The 22467-nt window shown below is 45.2% G+C and overlaps 1 protein-coding gene across 7 annotated transcripts in view; it reads left to right on the top strand.

Moving 5' to 3' along the window:
• GRIP2 (glutamate receptor interacting protein 2) overlaps nucleotides 1–22467 on the top strand; it is a 262009-nt gene that overhangs the window by 165007 nt on the left and 74535 nt on the right. The window contains exon 1 of one of the 7 annotated variants that reach the window (XM_064432762.1): nucleotides 14896–15781. The exons of the other annotated variants lie outside the window; for them this stretch is intronic. Within the exon in view, the coding sequence (XP_064288832.1) occupies nucleotides 15742–15781 (40 nt within the window). The 5' untranslated portion in view covers nucleotides 14896–15741. Of the gene's footprint in view, nucleotides 1–14895; nucleotides 15782–22467 lie in introns of those variants that run through there. 7 annotated transcript variants of the gene reach the window in all.

Below are 22467 nucleotides of genomic sequence, written 5' to 3'. Positions count from 1 at the left end.
AACAGTCTGGAGACCAGGACAAGGTGTAATACCTGATCAAATCACGCTCTTGGGGTGTCAGATTAGTTGCAGGTGCAATGGCAAAGCAGTCTTGTTTAATGCATTTTTATCTTCTGTACCAGTGGATCCAAATGGATGAAAAAGATCAGGAGTGCTGGGCCACAGCCTGTGGGAGGAAAGCCTGAGTCATGGGTGGTTATTAAATGACAGCAGAATTGAAATGCCACAAAAGCCTCAACCGTACACCCTTGTAGGCTGCTAATTGTTGATGATCTGCAAAGCCCTGGCTGAACTGCTAAGAGTGCTCTATTTCCCTAAAGGAGAAGAGGAGTAAACCAGCCTTTTTTTCTAGCCTCTCAGCTGAGCTATGAGAACATGTATGACAGAGAAGGCACAGCCTCCCTTGTGCTGCTGGTTGAGATGGGGTGGCATCACTGCCCTGAGCCCCCAAAAAGCTTCTCCTCCACCTCTCCTGTGGCACGAAGTGGAGCCCACCTGAGTGCCCTGAAGTTCTTCTGGCACTCTGGTGATGGTGGTAGTGTCCTGTGCCTCTGCTGGTGAAAGGACTAAGGTGCAAAGGGCAGCTGCTCCCTTTTATTCTGGGGAAAATGAGTCCAGAGAATGATGCTGGGGAGGGTGGGAGTGTGGGGCAAAGGACTCTGGACGCAGAACTGCCCCTGATAGTGCTGAGAACCCTTTTTCTTTCCCAAAAGGTAAGGGTGCCCTTCTAGTATATAAAGCTCCTAGGCTTTTTTTCCTGATTGAGAACCATCTTCCATTCATCATCCATTCAACAGGTCTCTTGCTTGCACTTGGGTTGGTTTCCAGGCTGTGCTGGAAACTTCCTGGTCAAGGCTGAGGAACATCAGGTTTGACTGGAATGAGGTATTTTCACCAGGTAACAACTGCCACTTGAGGATTTAGCTGGAAAAAATTCTCAACCTGTTTAATTTTCCTACAAACCTGGTGTCATGAGTCTAGTAGGACTCACAGCTCTGTGAATCACTCTCTGGCCTGGCACTGGTGGCCTCAGGGACCCGATGGAGAAGAGCCAAGTTATGGGGGTGGCATGCAAAGCACTGCAGCAGGCTGTCACCAGGTTGCCCTGACAAAAATAGCTGTGCATGCCTCAGGTTGAGACTCTGTGTGATGAGAACGTTTGAATTAGGAGCTTACTGCTCACTTTGAAGTCAGGACCAACTTGATCCTCTCTGCTGACAGTCCCAAGAGATTACTACTCTTCTTTTGTCCCTAAACCCAGTGCTGACTAATTCTGAAAAAAGACATGTTGGAGCTATAGCTCAATGCCTGGGGAGATGTTGGAGGTATTAGTAGGTCACTGGTTAAACCTAAGTAAAACTCTCCAGGGTTTAGTTTGAGGTCAGAGCCTTGTCCCCAGATGTAAGACCTGCTTATTGCATGGCAGGACTCAGAAATAAATACCTGCCCCCTTCCTCCCCAGCTCCTTGGGGCTCAGAGCACTGCTGGCTCCTTCCTTGCTTCCTTATTGACTTGGTCATCTCTGTGAAAACACAATACTTTCCTAAATTTAGCTTCATAAAGACTGTGGGTGTTGTCTCTTCTCCCCCCTTCCTTAGTTTCAAAAGCCATCTTAAAAACTGCACAGCGATTTAAATGGCAGCTTGATGGGAATCCATGGCAAATGACTCTGCAATTAGTAAATCTCTCCTATTGTGACAGCTCTACTATTAAACTGCCATAAATGCCAGGCTATTAATCTGCTGTCTGCTCAATCCCCATGCTTCCCCTTCCTTGCCTGTCCTTTTCACAATTTAATTTTTTTTTTTTTTTTAAGTTTTAAATGCCTTCCAGCAAGTGTTTTCAGGGAGAGGGTGTGAGGTTGCAGTGGGAGGAAGGCTTTGTGGCACTGTCCTTCAGGAGCTCTGCACCTGTAAGAAAGGTGAGAGAAAACACTGAATGGTCACCTCTAATTTGTTTTGAAACTTTTGCTAGTGCAAAACTGAAGTGAAACTCCTAATTTGCAGAAGCCCAGGGAAGGTGAAAGCATAGGGAGAGAAGCTGTGAGAGCAGCTGGGCAGCAATATTGTCTTGGGAAAAGCCATAGCTGTCCTAATTGCACACTGAACTTTGCAGCTGCCATTTTCTCTATCCTGTGACACAGATGAGCATCACATTTCTGAGCCCATAAATCTGCTCTGTCACCCCAGGGTTAGGGGACAGGCAATGTGCTGGGGCAGGAGCCTGCAGGGCTGCAAACATCAGTGAGAGCAGAGCCTCAGATTTCACCCCAGACAGGGTTTCCATAGTGGTGGTATGTTGTGTGAGGGCAGCACACTCCTGTGCACTCATCCCTCTGGAAAAGCAGAGTCTGCCAATCCAGGGGCAGAGGGAGCAATAATGCTGAGGGGGGGCTGCTGCATGGGACTGGAGTGGCAGGAAGGTTTTGCATTTATTCTGAGCATTGAGATCAGCCTGTTGAGGTGACACTTCTGTCCTGGGGTTTCTGCTAGGCATGGGAGCTGTGTCCTCTGCAGTGGTGTGAGGATGAGCTCATTGTGTCTGTGGGCTGGCAAGAAAACACACAGGAAGGTCCCCACCAGCCTTAAATCTGTGACCTCATGGCACAGAGCTGCTGTGCAGTGTGTTCCTGGTCTCAGTGCAGAGGTTTGCCCACCCTGAGTTCCCCATGTACCATGGTGGTGCTGTCCACTGCTGCCTGCCAGCTTTGCAGGAAATCTGGATGTGTACTTAGAAGATGTGCATGTATAGCTGTCCTGTTCTTCTCCAAATGAAATGACAATGCAAAGTAACCAACCAATATATTTGCACCTGCTGCTTTGAGAAGAGTGTGTCTTGCAGTACTGTCTGGACTAGGTCTTTCTGAAAGCTGGAAAATTTGGGATTCTATGGCCTTTCAACAGCTGGGGTATAAAGCAAGCACCTACACAGGGATGGGCCGTGGAAGAGGTAACAGAAAAGTGACTTATCAACACAAAATCTGAGACTTAAAAACTGTCAGGGGATGAAATAAAGGGAAAAACTCCTCTGATGGGGGACTGCATATTTTCAGGCTTTTTCCTCGGCCTCAATGACTTAAACACAGCTGTGATGGCGTAAATTAGCTGTGCCATGTAAACACCTAAATTTTCTTTGTGTCCTGTTGCTATAGAAACTTTCCCAAAGCCTGGGTACCAGCACAGCCACTTTACTGTTTTGGGAACACTGGATGCCTCTAAGCTGGGGCCATCCAGTCCTGGAGATCTCCTGTGGACTTAGGCCCATTCTGGAAAGGACTTTTTTTGGCTGCTGCATTTGGGCTGCTGAGGTATTAAAGAAAGTGAAGATCTGCATCCACTTAGTGCCAGCTTTATTCCCTGGTGACAGGAGATGGATTTCCGCTGAGCACGCTGCCCTCTGTTAACTGCGGGTATTTGGGAGATTCTTAAATACAGTATTATATCCCTAATTATGCAGAAATCCTTCAATCTGGCGTGTTTCATCAGGAATTATGCTCGACCGTCAAATCCTGCCAAATACCTTCTTAGAGTGAGGGAGGCTGGTGCACTCGGGTTGCTCTCTGCAGAGAGGAGAATCCTGGCCATGAGGGCATGGCTCCCACCCTGGGCAGGATCAGCAGGTGGATGCTGCTGGAGTGGCTCTGCCAATGTCCCTTTTTGCAGGGGACAGCAGGTACACCCACCTTCCCTCACCCATGTGGTCCCAGTGCAAACATTTATGTTGTTGGAAGCTTCCCAAGTAAGGGGAGCATTTTTATTTGTGCATGGAGTTCCTTAATGGCAGTGTTTCCAGAGAGGTTCCTTCCAACCCAAATGATTCCACGAAGAAGGGAAAGCAGAAAGTGGCTTGGAGAGAGGGTTGGTGTGGCAGCTACAGTAATGACCTGTGAAAAACATTTGCACCTTCCTCCTCCAATACCCTTCTCCTCTGGCTAAATCACTGTACACCAGGAGTGAGTCATTCTGGGGATAACTCCAGCTGCATGATGCTTTGTATATTTAATAATGTATTTAATGTAGCTGCAATTCAGATCACAAATACCCTTTGTAATGGTGAGACTACTGCCGAAAAAACATCCTGATGGGCTTGAGGCAATGCTATTTCTAAAGGAATCCAGTTTTTAATTACTTTGGAACACCACATAAAATGTAAGTAATTGTTAGTCAGCCGTGCCTGGGCACCATCTACATGCAATGGTCTCCAGGAGTGTGTGGTTACTGCAGGGGTGCACCTGAAATCTTGCAAGGAAGCTTTAATGTCCCCATTGTGACCTGCCCCTCAGGTGTTGCTTGTTAGTTCAGAGCCTCTGTAGGCTTCACTAAGCCTTGTGCTGCTTCTCAGAAATTAATTAATAGTTGAGTAAATGGGGTTTATAGTACAGTATATTTTGGAGAATAAATATCCTTAAGTGATCATTCTGTAAATAATTGGACAAAATATTTCTATTACAAAAAGCTTTTCTAGGAAGCTCTCCTGGAATGGTAGTTCACTTCTGCAGTAGGTCTGTAACTGCATGTCAGGGATGTCAGCTAATGTGAAGGTGGGTGCTCACAAAACTACAAAACTAGGTCTTCACAGTACTTATTACAGCTTTCAGAAAATAATTTTCTGTGCTTTTTTGTCTTCCTTTGAAAAGAAGAAGACAGTCAAAGCATCTTTTGGCAAATATACAGCTTTAAAACTTGGTTTTCTTGGCCATAATTTATCCAGTGTTGATTCTGGCTTGGATTCTGTGTGTTCATCTTTGTGGAGTAATAAGGTTTTCAGTGTTGTTCCCAGTGGCTCTTGCACAGAAATGCACTCTTGGAGTAGGAGGTGTAGCTCTAGAGAGTCAGCTTCTGCAGGATTTTTGTGCCTTTGAGTACCAGAAACAACACCCAGGAAAGCAATAATGAACAAATCTCTAACTTTTAATGCCTTCTTGCACAAGTAACTACCACTTTTTCAGCATGTGAACAGCTGCTGGGGTGGCAAAGTGTGCACTTGCTGCCTCTTCTCATGTGCAATCTAAAGGTACAAATGATAAAGCATCTTTCCCATAAACTGGGTCACTGGGTTAAGAGAGTTTTGAAAATATTCCTCCTAACCCATGCCTCTAGTATCTCAGCATCCATCTAGATTTTAATATGGTCATATGCTCATGATATGTGTGTCTGTCATCTGCTTGCTCTGAGGATTTTCTCCCTTAGTTGAGGAAATACTTTGCAAGATTAAGATCATTGCTGAATGCAGGATGATGCTGTGACTGGCAACAATTCATCTTCATTTGAACACTAAATATTCCAATTCACCAGCTAATGAAAGGCTTGAATTAGGATAGCAACATCGTGACTGTTCCAGGAAGGGTTTGAAAAGGCAATATTGAGCTGTACTTCACACAAATTCAGTTTTCAAAAACTAGCTGAGCTTTTGAAATTTCTGACTATGATACCCATTCCCCAGACTCTTATGTCTTCTGCTTCCATGGGTTTGACTGAGACACTCTTGTATGGGTAGTGTTTGCACTGCTTCCTTCCTGGGTTTGAGTATCTTCTTTTTGATAGTGATTCAGCAGAAAATTCTAGGTTTTAGGGAGAGGAGGAATAGGGGAAGCAGTTACTGAGCTGTATTTGCTGTTCTGTCAAAAGAGATTAATCTTCTCTCTAGTTTACAGTTTGCCAAAGTTAGGAAATTGATTCAAGGGACTTGAGATGACCTGTTCTCTCTAGGCAAGCATGTCCTTCTCCTTGGCCATCCTAGGGGAAGCCCTGGAGATGCTGTTAGCTCATACAAGTGGGGCTGGATCCCTTCCCTGGAGCCTTCCTCAGCAGCACTGCTGAGACATTATGACACAAAACATTAGCTTGACTTGTTGATTCAAACACTAAATGCTTCCTCCTTCTCCCCATACCTTCTGGGCCCAAGTGCTCTGTTGCTTTTGTGATCTCCAGTCTGGGCAGGGTGGGCTGGCACACTGTTACTCCTAATGGTGCTGCCTTCCCTGGTCTGATCATGGGAATAGGAAAAGTTGCTTTGCTAACACCTGTGTCATCCTTCAGGACTGGTAATCATGATCTCACAAGGAAGTGTCAGACACTGGTTTTCTGAGCAGCAGGAGTGCAATTTCAGGTGAAGAAGGACTTGGTCTTCCTTGCCCTGCAGCAGCAAGAGCTGAATGGCCATGACCTCATTTTGTTCATTTAAGATGTCTTTGAATGTACCTTTTCTCCCCTTCCCCTCTTTCTGAGAATCAGGCTTCACGCTGTTAGGGATCCTCCTCTCCTTTAAGTACATCTCTCCAGAGAGATCACAGGATCAAACCAACTCCTTTTTCTCATGTAATACAAATCCCATCTAGTCCAGGTAGTCAAGATTGCCAGTGAGCCTTATGGGCAGTCTGTGAGAGCAATAGGTCGTAGCTGTCACTGTGGTTAGCAGAATTAATTTCTCTCTTTTTAAATGGAAGGTAGTTGTTCTCCCAACTGGCTGCTTTAAATCTTCTCCCAGCCTAGAGTTTAGCAGCCAGGTCGCAGCCACCCTGAGGTTTGTGGGACCATGTTCTGACTTTCGTGGGATAATGACTTTTCTGCCCGTGTCCAAATGACACTGACTACCAGTTACAAAAGGAACATGGTAAATTCATCTGTTAGCTGCTCTCCCCCCTACAAGATTTACTTCCATCAGGGATTTTTACAGCCCAATGATGTGTCTTTCGTGATGGGGATGTGTGGTGGAGGAAATTTATTGTTCCCTTCCTAATAGATAGCTGTAATTTCATTTCAGAACAAGCACTTTATGTGCAAGAAAGAGATTCCATTATGCCACCACACAGCATTGGGAGCATCTGTGGCAGTGGGGTATTTGGATTAAAGAGAGCAAAGGCTGCACATCTGCTGCCCTCCACCTCTATTCACAGAACAAAGTGTTAATCCTAAAGAAAAGAGAGCAATTAGCTTGTAAACCCTTCCTGAACCCACTGGAAGATTAGCCATTTTCAATTAAAGCTTTTCAGCTGGAAAGATAATGGGCTAAAATTTCCAGCTTTAAAAAAAATACTATTATTGACCATGTGGTTTTATTTCTGCCAATTTGCGTCCTTTATAATTAGCTACCCTGGGATAATTAGTAGTGCCTCACACCATACCCTGATCCCCACTTTTTTTATTCACAACGCAAACGGGAAGCTGACTTTGTGGTTGGTCTCTTGGCCGGCTGCAGCTGCCATGGATGCACTGGTGCTGTCCGGACCCGCGCTGGGGATGAGCCTAAGCAGTGTTTTACAGGGGACTGGAACACACCAGTGAAAGGAGAAACCTTCACAGGCTGCTGGGAGCGTGCTGGAACTGCTCCCGGGGAGAGCGGATGGGAGCAGCCCATCCTGCAAACCTGCCCTAACAAGCAATGTGCAGTCCCTCAGGGAGCTCCGCACGCTCTGAAGCCAAAATTCTTCATAAACCGCCGCTCTCAGCACTTGGGCGTTACGCGGAGCTGTGTGTGGCTCTGCCTTGCCCCAGCCTGGGAGGTAAAACCTGACAAGCTGGAGCGGGAGCCCGCAGCTGGGAAGGCCTCGCCCGGCACACGCGGCTGCACCAGCCCGGTGCGAGGGCGGCCGCGAGTTCCAGCGCCGCATCCCCCGGGAAGATCCGGGAGCCCTCCTGAGGCAGCAGGGCAGCCTGGCCTGGTTCCACCCCGCGCTGGGAAGCTGCTGCCTGTGGCCGTTCGGGTCACGGCTTCTGCTCTCTGTGATCGATCCCCCTGCACGCCTTCTGCCACCGCGGGTGCGGCACTGCTGCTGCCCCGCGTGGGGGGACGGCTGAGGGCTGGGGCCGACACTGCTGGGGGACAGCTGAGGGCTGGGACCGACACTGCTGCCCGGCATGAGGGACAGCTGAGGGCTGGGACCGACACTGCTGCCCGGCATGAGGGACAGCTCAGGGCTGGGGCCGACACTGCTGCCCGGCGTGAGGACAGATGAGGGCTGGGGCCGACCCCGGCCCGCGGCGTCCCAGCGCTGTGTGCCCGCTCAGCTGGGCACCCCTGTCTGTGCTGCCCTGTTATCCCTGCTACCACGAGTTAATGTCGCCTGCTTTGGTACCTTTGGTGCCTGCATGTGTAATAGACAAGGGCCAGGAGACCAGCTCCTTTAAAAATGCCTTTATCAAGAACAGCTCTGGGTGGGGAACCCGAGGGGTTGCGCACACCGCTGTGGCTCCCAAAGGATGACGCTGTGAAGATGCTCACTCGTAGTTTAGGGGTGTCATCCAGACTGAGTACTCTTAAATTTATGGTGTCAGGATGGAATCCAGCTCTGGTCAACGGTAAGTGGTTCCCTGTAGTTCTGCCAGGTTAAAATCATAGTTTATGTGCTGGTTTGTTTTTTGCAAGGGTCCATATAGTACCAACAACCCCTCATTAAATCCAGTCTGGGTACAAGTTCTTCTGGGAGCAGGGGAAGTGGTTCCCGACCCCATGGAAAGGGATACAAATACAGAGTAAGACAGTAACACTTAACAGTGGCAACCAAAGGCAAGTCCCATAACTCTAACATTCAATATTCAACAACAGGCCAACACTTCAAATTAAGACCCTATCAACTTCATCAACATCAACTAGCAATTACCACTCTGAAAAAGAGCTCCCATCTCCAGGATTTCATTTCTCACACATGTGACTCTGAAGCACAGCCGTGTGCTGCTGGTAGTGGCTGTGCTACGGCTGAGCAAAAGCCGAGGAGGAAGGCTGACCTTTCAGGGAGCTGCCTGGCCGTGCAGCCTGAGGTGCCTCACATGAGCTACCTCCTCAGCCAAGGACTTCTGAATGAGGTGAGCTCACTGAGATATCTGAATGCAAAACCAGCCAGAGCTCTGACTCCTGGGTGCAACGTGGGCTGTGCTTTTTCTGAGTCACCAAAATTATTGGTATTGCTTCTAGTTCTTAGCTGTCTCCCATATAGACCTTGGCCAGGTCTCACCTAGCTTTGTCTTGTCTCCTCTAGAAGAGTTGCACAGTGTAGATGCTGCATAGTAGCATGCTAGAGCATATATAAAAGCCATTAAAGCTTTTTTTTTGGTGGAGGAATACGTCTTGGTGCTCTTGGGATTTCACTGGCCTTATCATGCTGCTGATACTAATATTGTCTTTTGCAGTCAGCGCTTTTCCTGCTATTTCTTTGTTGAAACACATATGAAAATGTGCCTTGGAAAATATTTTATATCTGAGCTAGTTAATACAGCACCTTGGAGAGAAGGTGTCGGATGCAACAGAGTACAAATGAAGGCTCATTAAGCAGGAATTCAGTGATTCTACTGAATGCCCCAGCAATTAAATTTCATCTTGTTTCATATGCAGGTCAGGAGAGTTAGGAAAGAGAATAGAGGCAGCAGAGCAATGTGGCTCTGTACTATGCAAATTAGTGTTAACATGGCATTTCATTTATTGTTAATGCATTGTTACACTGCTACTCATTGAAAAGAAACTGTGTGACAACGGGTAAGACTGATGACCCACTTGCTTATTTTTCCATCTGCACTGGCAGCATTGCCTCTGCAGAGACCAGTGCCAAGATGAATCCTTTAAGGGGAAGATGCAGAGGTTTTTCGTCCCACAGGCAGGAATGGAGCTGGATGCTGACTAAAGACCTGTCCTACAGGCTGCAGCATTGCCTCTTAATCTGTCTTTTGGGGTGAGATGTGGCATGGCCACATCCCTGCTATTAGAAGGGTCCTCTGTTTGGGCTCAAGCACTGCATCCTTTTGGATCAAGAGGAAGAAGTCTTCAGTCCCTACTACTGCAAAGACCTGAGCTCTTGTGGCATGTAACGTAGTAAGGGTTTTAGGGATGCTGATGTGCTTTGCAGCCCCATCCACATGCTCACACTTCTGCTCTCTGCCATGCTTAGGGCTGATTGAGCTCTAAGGTTGTGTCCAATTCTTGTAGGGCTGCACTGCCTGTTTCCCATTTTCTCTCTATATCCAAAGGTCTATAGCAGAATATGTTTTCTCTCATCTGTACTTTGTGTTAGAACTTGTTTCACCTAAATTGCTCGCCCATAGTGTGGAAGGAAGGTGGATGCAGGCCAGCTGCTAAAAGACCCATCACTCTTTTAATTCTTGGTGACATTAATAAAATATAAAGAAGAAACAGCATTTTTGCTGAAGGAGGGATCACCAACAGGCCCTTTCAGGGCAGCCACTGGTGCAGATATTGAAGTGCCAAGTGTAGCTGCCATGCACTTGCTGTGGATTGGAGTGATTTAATGACATTAAAACTGGAAATCAGTCCCATCATTGAAAAGTTTAGATGCTTACTTGCCCTCCAGGTATTTTTTTTTCTATCAACACATTGCTGTCATTCCAGTGCACGGATCACTAAAAGCTGGGAAGTAGGCATTTTGTTTCCTCTAGTGGTATGCTGCTGCTCTTGCTTCCTGTGTCTGCATGGTTCCTCCAATCACACGCATGCTTGAGGATTTTACCAATGTCACAAGGCTGTGGGATACCAGCCAGCTTTATTGCTATGAAAGATTTGAGGGGGGTAAAAAGTAAAACCAAATAGGAGAATCTCTAAAAGGGTGTGTGTGTGTGTGTGTGTGTGTTTATTTTGCCTAGAAAAAGTACTTGTTCTGTACATAAAGCCACAGAAGTAGAGATAAATGAGAGGAATATGCTCTGTCTACCTGAAAGTGATGAACCTGCTTTCAGATGCTGTGCATGCAACTTCCAGAGCTCTGCTCCTTTTGGACCAGGTCATAAACTCCAGCCTAGCCCTGGCATGGCTGCTGGTTGTTGTTGTATCTTTAACCTCCTGCTGTATTTCTTATTGCTGTGTCTTGTCAAACTCATCTCCATTTGGCTTAAAAAATCATTGTGAAGCCAAGATTCACTTTTGTTGGGATGACCTTTGCTAACAAGGTCCCTGAACGAGCTCTTTTGTATCATTAGAGCTGGCTGGGGAATAAAGGACCTTGTACTTTCCTGCAGCCTATTTGTATTCCACTGTTTCTCTTATCAGCACTGGGGTCTCCACCCCCAGTGTGTCCTACTCTGATTACCCAGAAAAATGTGCAGGAACCATTTTATTGTGCTCTGGTGGTGGAGGGAATGGATGGGGGTCTTGGAAGTACCTTTGCTCTGTAAAGGAAGTACTCAGTCTCAGTGCTCTGCGTGTGTGCGTGCAGCATGGGCTCTAATTGCCTACTGGATGGGTCAATTTATCTTTCAGTGTTCATTACCCGTAATAAATTAATGTTTAGGACTGGCTGGTGGAATTTGCACTTGAAGAAAAGAACAATCAAAGACTTCTTCCTCTGGCTCCATTATTAAGCTGTTTAAATACCCTTAAAGATTTTTTTCCAAGTCCCTTCTCCATTTGCCATAAAAATATATTGATGAAACAGTGCATTGCATTTTGGGGTTGTATGTAAAAATCAGGGCATCTGCTTAGACCAGAGATGAAGCCTGAGGCTGATATGCAGTTGTCTGGGGTTTCTAAATAAGCACAACCACGTAAAATTGGAGCAGATGAAATGGAGCAAATGTGCAGCCAGTGGGTAGCTGGGTAATCAGCTGTGAAGTCTCCTCCACCAAGAGAGTGATGGGTCTTCCTTTTGTCTCTCCTCCTCCTTCCCGTCTGTTGCAACCAAAAATCAATCAAAGAAGGGTATAGGCTCTCCAAACGTCTTGATTTTGTGCAGAAATGTTTAGAATTCCCGGTAAAAACTGTCTTTCCCAGTAAGACAACTGGAAGCACAGGGTCTGCTGTGCCAGAAACAAGCCTTGAGAGGGTGGATGAGCAGGAAGATGAGTCCCCAGTCCCAGGGGTCCCTGATGTGCAGGCGTGTATTATTAAATGGAAGAAGTAGGATGAGAAGAAGGAGATGGCAACGGAAAATCTTAATTTAACATCTGAACTAAAAAAAAAGTAGAAAGCATCTGTGTCAGTCTCTTCTGAACCTTCCCTAACCCAAAGCAATTTCTGTTGCTATTAATATCATTTTATATGCGGTTGGAACGTCGGTGTTTCTCTGTGCTAAGTGCATGTGGTTGGGGGTTTTTCCTCATCGTCTTCTTGTGGCTCACTGTTCATTATGTTCATTCAGCTGTCTTCAGAGAGCCTCCTGAGACTTCCTAATGTGGAGTGATGTAAGATTATCTCCGTGTTCTCCACAGCTCAGAGCATGTTCAGCTCTAAATGGTTCATGTCAGGATCCTGTGTGAGTGTTCCACAGTCCTGTGACTTCTGACAAGGATCCTTTTGGATGTGGTTAAATAAGTAATGGTTACAAATACCCATCAAACACTGGACTAAATAATGGACATTCTAAATAGCTTGTGATCTTCCCTCTGCTGTCCTCCCTGTCTTGTTTGGATAAAAGTGTATTCTGTAAATGTTGTCCCAGCCAATTTAGGTCATGCAAGGTTTGCAGCATCACTCCCACCGAGGTCCTGGGAGGATTTGTAAGGCAGCTCTGGTGAAATATGTATGAGGTTCACGAGCAGGACAGGAGGTGGTGGGTACAAGAAGTGCTAAACCAAGCACTAGTACCTGTCTGTGCGTGTAAGGCAGATACTCCTTACTTACAACAAATGAACTTTACTTGAAGGGCAAGCCTGTTCCTGAGAAAAGTAAATGCCCATTTCTGCAGAGCGGGTGCTTCTCTGGCATCACCACTTCAGCTGCATGAGTGAGAGCCACAAGCCTGCATGGATGGATGTTTCCAATAGGGACCAGACCACCCAGAAGCTCTCCAGCCATGGACTGTCCTCAGCCTGTGCTGTCTTTCTCCTTGAGCATTTTATACTGAAGTGGAGGTGCAAGAAAGCATTCCCTAAAACCTCATTCCTCCTGGAATGGTAATAGGAGATCAGAATATGCCAAAAATACAGAACGGAGATTTTTTTTTTCTTTTTTTTCCCCGTGAAAAAACTTTTTTAACATCCCTCCTCCACAAAACTAACTTATTTTAAAAACCATACATTCATAGGTGAGGCTTGTATGTAGCTGACATTGCCAGAGCATTTTTGAAAAGCTGCTAATTTTGAGCACACAAACTTAAAGTTTATGTCAAGAAGGTACAGGACAATGCACAGACTGTTCCTGAAACATCAAAACTCTACATACTATTTCTTGAGTTTGTACCATAGCTTAGGTTGATGCCTCACGCTCTTTTGTGGCACCTACATATTTTGATGCCATACCATATGTTTTAGCCCTGCCTTGTTTTGTTGGGGTGTGTGGTGTATCCTTTCCCTTCCCCATTAGAAACTCAAGCTGTTCACTTCAACCTGTTTTAATATCGTGCCACCTGAAACATGAAGAAAGTGTTGTGTTTGTGGATTTTGGCCACAAACCATAGAGTAAACATCTCTGTCCTCTCCAGGCTCCTGGTGCTCTGGTGTCTTCCCAAGCAGCTCAACAAATGCCACCAGCAATTCTGGGCTTGAAATGCCCAAACACCTCTTCCTTCTTCACCAACAGCACAGGAATGGGGCAGTTCCAGCCAGTTCTCATCCACAAAAACAAGCAACTTCAACTGGGTATTAGACCTGTGCTCTCACACACTTTCTTTGTGCAGCAGATAACCTGGGAAGAATTTTATGGTGGTGTAAATACACAGTTATTTTAATTTTTTCTTTAAAACACCATTTTGGAGACATCCATTTCATGGCATCCAAAGCAATTGGCTGTACTCAAATTAGCAGCTTCTTGTATTTGTGGTGCAACTGGTAATGTTTTTTCCTTTAAGATGAAATTTCTCTGCAGCAAAAGCATTAATAGCTGTGTGAAAAGATTTCTAATTATAAATTTTGCCTCAATTACTAATTAAGTCTATTGTCAGGCTGAACAACTTATTTTAAAGAAATTATGGACCAAAATATCTCTTTTGTAAGTAGTTTTTTTATTTTGTGATTTTATTGCTTTTGTTTAAGTTATCCTCTCATGAAACAGCTGAATTTGAACCACAATAGAGATTCTGCTGCATTTCAATCTGAACAAGAGCTCTGGCATTAGGCTGAAACCCAGTTATCCTCCTCCACACAGAGTTAGGGCCCCCAGGTCTGTAAAAATTTCCTGCTGGCACATTCAGATGTATTTAGTTCCTCTTGATTTATTCTGATATCTTTCCTAAGGAAATAAGGCTTAACATTTCTGCCTTTCCATGAGGTTCATTCTAAATTTGTGACCTCTTGGCGACTTTCAGACAAATCTAATAGCAGTCTCTACCATGACTGGCCCCCCATATATGTAGATGACTTTTGTGCCTTAGTCCATGCTCATCTTGATCTCTCTTCACTGTTTGTGAGTATTATCTTGCTGTTATAGATGACAGTAGTTCTCAAGTGAATAGGGTGACTATGGAGAATGCAATGAGCTGGGCAGCACAGTTTGCATCTCACAGCTTGGTTGAGAAGGGGACCTGCACAGTGCTGGAGGCAGGATCTGACCCTGTGCACACCCTTATAGCCCCGTGGGCAGGGCTCTGGATCTTCAACACAAGTCAGCCAACTTTTCCATTTTAATAGTAAAGGAAGGAGACTGGTTTACTGCAACCCTTTCTTCCTAGGCCAGTGCCCTTTCCCTACCCACAGTGCCAGGCCAGCAGTTTCGAGGGAAGCCATGCAGCATCTTGTCTTGGAGGGCCAAACTCCCCGTGGCCAGCTGGGTCCCAGCACTGCCCTCAAAGCCTCCTCTCGCCAAGGTCTCAACACAGGACTTGCATGTCTTTTGCCTGTGCTGATTCCTCCGACCTTCTTAAGGAAGGGTTAATCCGAGTTTTCAGCAAACGCTGTAGGGAGGACACAAGGCTGCAGCCTCATATTCCCTTACGAGCACCGTGTGTGTGTGTTTGGGAGGCACTGTAATGCTTTGACAGAAGCTTGACATTGCCTGGAAAGGTGCTGGAGGCTCTGCAAGCACTTGCCAAGAGGGGGTGGGGGAGAGGAAAGTGTGTCAGGCAACACTGCAGTCGCAGCCTTTTCTCGTGCTCAGCCCCGCTGCTGCTGCTGCAACTGCTGCTGCAACTGCAACTGCAACTCGGGGGCTGCTGCGCGGCTCCGCTGCCGGCCAAGTTCTGGCGCTGAGCGCGGCGCGGGGGCAGCGCTGCCTCCGCCGCAGCACCGCCTGCCCGCCCTCCTCCCGTCTATGCCTTTTTTTATTCCCCCACCCCCAGCCTGAAATGCCCATGAAAGCCTCGGAGGGGCTCGGGCAGGAAGGGGCCAGCACATCTCCGTGGGATGATGCCCGCTCTCCGCCGGCGGGGCGCGGGGTGGAATTCCGCCGGGAATGAAGTGCTCGCTCGACATTTGCTGCATCTGCCGGAGCGCCAGGGTTCAGCGGCTGCCTCCCCTTCAACCAGCTGTTCCGGTTAATCACTGCGCTTCCAACTTTTGCTTGGCAATGCCTGATGGACAGTGGAGCCGAGAGAACTAGCACCGGATTTTTAGGACCTCATTAAAAAAAAAAAAACCCATACCCTTAATTTTCCTATTTCTACACAGGACTGGCGAGCCGCAGGTTAAACAGCCGTGTAAAGATATTTCTTCCTAAAGGATTGCCACATTTCTGAGTCCTCGCAAACTGGAGAGCCCCGGACGATTCGTGCTCGATCTCGCTGCCGGGCGGTGCGGGAGCCGCGTGTGCGCTGCAGCCGCGCTCGGCGCGGGGAGGCAGCCGGGCTGCCCGGGAAGCGATTCCAGCCAGGCAGGGGGACAAAACGGAGCGGCTCTTGCAATTAGTTGAATGATTTGATAGATAACAGCAGACATGCTTTGTGGACTGAAAAAGGATTTGCAGTCAGACTTTGGTGAGTGAGCCTTGTCTGTATTTTTTTATGCCCTTGTCCAGTAGTTTACTTTTGTTTAATCTGATTTTCTTTAAGCATCTTTAATATCATGAACAGTTTCACATGCTGCTTTCAAAGTGGTTTTACAAATCCAAACCGTTGCATGCAAACTTAATTGCTTTGATTTGTGAAATATTTCTTGGCTTCTTTGTAAAGAATTTCTCCCTGTGACCACTGGAGAGTACCCTTCAGGCTGCCTTCTCCTTCTCCACCTGGAAGATTGGCAGTCACAGGGCTGTTCTTATGGCACCTCAGATACTGTGGAGCCTTTATAGCTGTTTTGGCTTTTTAAAAAACAAAATCTAAATGTAGCTCCTTATTTTCCAGGTTCAGTATGTGACTGGTCTGGCCATTCAGCAATGTGATTAGGGGGCTGGGAAGGAAGAGGGGAGAAGGGACTCTGCTGAATGTGTTGGGATCACTGCCATTGCCACCCCACTCCTCTATAATCCACTATTACCTTGTCTAATGAATATTTCAACTCCTGCTAGAAATCTGCCATTTCAATGAGCTGCTAACCCCTGCTTTAGATACAAGTTCACTGTTACTGTGAAGTATAAAAAAATCTATTTCATTTCTGCAAAAGACGAGGTATATGAGTGTAGAAGGGCACCTTTACAAAGGGCAGGCATCAAATTCCGGCCTGAGTCTTTCCAGGATGCACAGGCTCTTATATTTCTAACTGAGTGCAGTATTCAGGTACTTTGTTGCGTGCTGTAGCTCTGCTTGTTGCAGCTGAATGTGCTGCATGGAGCTTGTCTTCCACTCTGTTGCAATCATTTCCCTTCTGAAAGCAAAGACGTTGGAATTGGAAGTACAAGAGGTAATTTATGGTTTCTGAATCATTTTGCACTGCCTGAAGTGATGTAGTGAGACTGACTTCGTCCTCTCCTTGGCATCCAGAAGCCCTAAAGCATGAACCTAACTTTAGAAAATTGTTTTCCCTCCCTAAATCTGCAGGTAAGATGAACCAGGTGGAAAGCATTTTAGCCTGGTTGTGTTGCCTAATCCCATGGAGAATGACTGGAGGCAGTGTCCACCTACTGTACCAGCACAGCAAGAAGCATTTTGGGGGCTTAATTTGAAGCTGCCAGAGACACGTTGATGAGTCCTGATAGGCTCAGGGAGTCTGGGCGTGTGACTTGGCAGGAATGTACTTGTTCCATGGAAAGAGCAAAAGACAACTTGGCAGAATCTCACACTGCTCTTGGGGTTGAGCCAGGACCTGGGCCCTGGTTTGGAGGTGGCTGACACTGAGTGTGCTGGAGGGGTCTCCTTGATGCCACCAGCCACACAGGGGGTCATATGTGAAGCCCTTCCAACGTGACACTAGAGGCATCTGGTGCTTCAAGATGGCTGTGTTGTTGCAAATGGTGATGTTGTCTGGATGCTGGGTGATCAAATGAGAAATCTTCCTGATGTCAGCCCCAAACACTTCTTGAGAATCTTGGGCCAATGTTGTGTCACATACAAGGGAATGGTGCAGTGACTGGGTGGGTGAGGAAGCCTTTTTACCCCGGTGTCAGACCCTCACAGCTTATGCTTGTGGTGCTCCTGAGGACCAAGATCATGGCTTTCATGGGAATGCTTTCTGGAAATCTAGAATGGAAGCAATGAAGAGTAATTGCAATCTTACCACTCATTTTAGCATTTTAAGTGGAATAGGCAAAACCAAATGGATTGTTTCAAAGAAGCACCCAAACATTTCAGAAGTGCTTTTTGGGCCCACCACCATTAGGGTATTGGTGATTTCTTTCTGTCAGTTGCTTTCAGACATTTTTTGATGGGACATTTTAATAATAGAGAGATTTTGTGTGTCCTTCAGAAGGGGCCAGAAAACGCTAAGTAGCAGTGGTGTTTTATGGGGGGTGGTGTTTATTTTCTATTCAGAGTGAGTAGTTCTGCTGCTAGCAGGGTGATTGTGTTTCCACAACAGACTTTGTAATCCTGCTGTTGGAAGACTTCCCTGAAATCCTTTATAGCCTTTCTGAAGTCCAGGAACATCCTCTCTGTTTGCTCTAGCAAACTTCACAATGAGTTAGTCCTTTCTGCGGGATCACTGCAGAAATGGGCAGAGCAACAGAACTCACTGAATCTCCTTTGTGCTGCTCCAAGTGACCCATTGAAGATCCCATCCCAATCCAGCCCATGTCAAATGTTAATTGAGGACAGCACAGACAGCTTCAGAAGACTGTTTGTCTTTTAGATGTATCCATTTCGGTGACTTAATTTTGATTTTTTAAAATACAATTTTTATAGAAGGCAAAGGAAGAATAAAGATAGTAGATGAGTGAGGATATTCAGTGCTTTTCTGTTTGGGTTTGTTGTTTGGTTTTAGGTGTGGGTTTTTTTTTTTTTTGCCAGCAGAAGCCATGCTTTTAGCATGAGATGGACTCTCTGCAGACCAAGTAGAGCAGAATTTCCCGTCCTTTTCCCAGACTGGCAAGCTGCACCCTTTATTGCAGGGTTGGAATGGCCAGAAAAAGAGACATGTTAATAGATCTCTGCCCCTTCCTGCTCTCAGTTTTCAAGGGATCAGCTGCCCTGTTCTCTCTCTGCTTGCCAAGTAAGCGGGGGAAAGAATAGAAAAAAACATGCCTGAAAGGGATAGAAAACTAATGTGAGGAGCTAGAATAAGACAGGAGGAAATCTTCATAGATAAATCTCCTAGGAAGAAAGATTTTATCTTTGTTATTGAAGAATTCATCACAATAGTGCTATTTAATATAAGTCCTGCTCATCAGGCTGCTTACGTCACTTGTCAGCTTTGCCTCAGTTGCAGCCAAATGAAAGATTAAGAGAAAAACTAACTGGGGTGTGTGTACCAAGACAAACATCTCTGGGTCTGAATCATTGATGTTAATTTCCTTGAGCCAAATCTGGGCAGAGAGAGTTTGTGCTTTTCCTCTGTCTTGAGATAGTATCAGCCATACCTGTGATATCATCCATCCACATTGCATTTGAATATATCCAATCTAGGAACACTGCATCACCTCAAATTAATTCAGTACTCTGAAATATTAAGGAAAAGCTTTGCTTATTTGTAATTTCAGTGCCTTTGTATTCCATCCTAACACAGATGACAGATTACTCCTTTCCCTCTGTGCATCATGTCCAAATATTTGAGGAGAGTAATAACACTTTTTTTCCTCCTCCCTCTCTTCTTTATAGCACAGGCAACTCATCTCTCCCCCCAGCCTCAGAAGTTGTGGTCTTTGAGATGTCTGACCAGCCTGCACTGATCCAACCTGAATGAACTCCAGCTGGGCCACATCGTTGTTGAGCTGTGGTACCCAAGCCTGGGGACTGTATTCAAGCCAAGGCTTTTATCAGTGCTGAGTAAAACAAAAGGATGATTTCACAGATTTTATAGACTCTACCCACCTTGCTTGTAGCAGGGTGTTAGCTGTTCTTTCATATGACGTGGCACTGTGGATTTACATTTGGTTTGCAGCCCACAGTATCTGAAGAGTCCTTGCTGTCACTTTGATAGTTTTTCCCCATCCTTCATTCATTAGATTGTTCCTGCCTGGGTCTGGTAGCTTGCATGACCCTCTACCAAATTGTAGATCTGTCCTTTCATGTATGAGTCATTCTGGGTTCAAAATTTACTTCCCAGCCTGCTTCCAGTCCCTCATGCCTTGTGGCTGTCAGCAAAGTTAATAAGATCTCTGCAACCATCCAGGTCATTTAGTGAAAACTTGGAGCCATACCAGGCTGGTGGAGGGTCCTCACAGAACTTCATTTAATACATCTTTCCCTCCTGATTGTGAACAACTGATGAATTTTCTCAGTGTGTGGTTTTCCAATCAGTTTTGCATACACTTCATAATCATCTGTATCCTGCTTCCCAAACATACTTACAAAAATAGCATGTGAAACAGTATCAGAAGCATTTCTAAAATCGAGATATAGCAATTTGCATTTTCTGTCTATCCAGAAATGTTACTCTCATATGGAAAGCAATTGAGTGGGCATGACTTATTTGTGGTAGATCTAGGTTTGCAGTTAGTCCTCCTCATTTGGTGTTAACAACTCACACACAGATAGTCAGCTCTAGGAACTGAAAGAGAGGGTGATGGATTTGTCATTCTCTCGCCCCCACTCTGGTAGCATGTTGTTTTGGTTTGTTTTTTTTAACTGAACATTGCATTTTATTCTTCAGCCTTGTGAAGTCTTACCCCTCCTCCTTAGGTACTTATGGATACCTCCTAATGGCTTTAGGACTTTGGTGACCAGGTCTCTAAAGTTTTGTTGACTAAACTTTTAAGTATAAATGAGCTGATCAGGGCTGTCAAAATGAATTCTTGCTCTTTTTTAGAGATTACCCATTCTACTGAAATTGCTCTTTTATAGAAGAAAACAGATGAAAGTAATATCCTACAGCTTTTCATGGCCTATAGAAACAATTTTTTAAATTCAGTTTTTCTCCTCCAGTATGGAGGTTACTGAGTTTTTCTCTCAAATGCTTGTGGTCAAGCACATCTTATTACTACAGATTTATTAAGAGGAGGATGTTTTTCAGTGCAAAGACCAGGGAGATTTGATAGAAATGTTGGTCCACAGTGTCAGTTGAACAACTGCTATAGAGGTTTTCTCTCTAGTGTTAAATGTTGGAGCCCAGTTTCCAGCCCAGGCATTAACCTCCCTGCCACCCTGCTTAAAAAAATTTCATTGCAACTGGAAGAGGTTCACTCTGGCTTAGAGTGACCCATAGAAGGGGACTGAGTTTCATGTGGTGTGTCAAGTCTTGCTTTTGGCTTTATATCTATGATCACTGTTCTTTATAATGTTTGTTCTGTTTTATTAATCCATGGAAGCCAAGGGTAACTGCACTGCCAAAGTGTTTGTGTATGTTAGGGCATGTAGGATTTGATTTCTTTTGAAAATGGACTGTTAAAATTGATTGTGTGAGGATGTCAATGTTTACTGCTTGTGATATTATCCACCTAACTCAAAGATGGAAATAATGGAATTTTACCCAGAAAGTTAGAAAAAGGTATTGGGCAACTTGGAGGGAAGGGCACCTCTACTTTTGTGTGTAGGCATGTGTAGGTGTTGCAAATAAAAGAAACAATTAAATCTAACAAGTAATAATAATCAGAAAGATGTGCTAATGCAGAGCTGGAGAGGAAAAAGTAGAGCAAAAAAAAAATTTAGCAATGTTCATCAATTGACAATGAAATGCTACCAGGCATAAGAACATTTAAGGCTCTTTTCAGCTGTCGGTTCAGCTACTGCATAAATTTTAGCATGTGAGTAATCCCATCAGGGTAGGCATGGTCTTAAGCCTTGATAGGATGGGGCCCCCAGGTCATTGTATGCCTGTCTATTCAAGGTGGCAGAACTTGGTTTCAAGACAAACGTGCTTGTGTGGGCGTTAGGAAATTCTGGGTCTGTGACAGTCTGACTGCTAGTCTGCGTCTGATTTTTTTTTCCTTATAATATTATTATTATTATTCTGTTCATAACAAAAAAAAAATATTGAGCTTGATTTTCTTAGCTGCCAAGTTTATTAATCTGTGGATTTACAAATCAGTCTAGTAACTTGAAATGTGCAAAATCACACAGGACGAAGAATTTCTCTCCCTCCATTCCTAACAATTGCCACCCCCGATTTTTTTATTTCAATTGAAGTATTTTTTTTTTTCCTTTGACCGTGTGTTTTTGTTCAAGGATCTGATAATTACATGCTTGGGGATGATGGCTTTTCAAAAGCATCTTTCCCAGCAATTTTCAACTGGAGATGTGGATAAAAATATCTCCCATTTTTTATCAGAAATGTTTTCAGTAATGTGCAATTATGAGCTCTGCCTTCATTCAATTCATCCTGGAAGAATTTGCTTCACAGGGAAATTCGTTTCCTAGCTGCTGTAGATGCCAGCATAGTTGGCAGCTGCAGGTTTTGTGGGGAGGAGGGAAAAGAAAGGCCCAGAAATTAAAATTGCTGTGAAGTAAATTGATCTCAACACCTGGAAACCATGAAAAGATGGAATCTCATACTTTTTTGTTAAATCATTGTTAAACTGCTTTGCATGTCAGTCCCAAAACAGCCCTGTAAATTATTTAGTGTAGCTGAGAGATGAAGAGATGATCCACTTCATCACTCCTCACAACTGATCTGTTTCTTACTGTGCACGTTCATCTTAGCAAGGTAAAGGCATTGTGGTTTTCTTCTCAGCAGTATTCCAACTTCCAGTCTTTATATATAATCAACACTTGTGTGTTTTATCATAATGAAGCTTTGAGGTAGGAACTGGCTCAGGTCTGGGGAGAACAGCATTGGTAAGAAGGTCTGGGGAGCAGTTTCAAAAGCATAAACATGCTTTTGTCCTGGAGGCAAGAACTTGTGCTGGGTAGAGTATGATCTGGCTCCCTGCTGCCAGGTGTGTGGATGAAAACAGGATTTGTTGCACTCTTCTGCATCATTGCATCTTCTTCTTTCCAAAGGAGGGATGTGAGGTCCCTGATCTGGTGTGTGCTTGTTTTGGAGGTCATGTGCCAAGTTGTTTGCAGAGATTGAGTAAACTAACTTGTTTGAGACTCCAAATAATTCTTCCCTCCCAAGTTCTATCCCTCCTCAGAGCCCTCTCAGTATGTGGGGAGCCCAGGGGTCCAGCACCCTCAGCCCCTGCCCTATGGGAGCT

Source organism: Passer domesticus, chromosome 9 (genome assembly GCF_036417665.1).
Source record: "Passer domesticus isolate bPasDom1 chromosome 9, bPasDom1.hap1, whole genome shotgun sequence".
Lineage (NCBI taxonomy): Eukaryota > Metazoa > Chordata > Aves > Passeriformes > Passeridae > Passer > Passer domesticus.
Note: the sequence above shows the minus strand (reverse complement) of the source record. Positions and strands in the feature narration are given on the sequence as shown.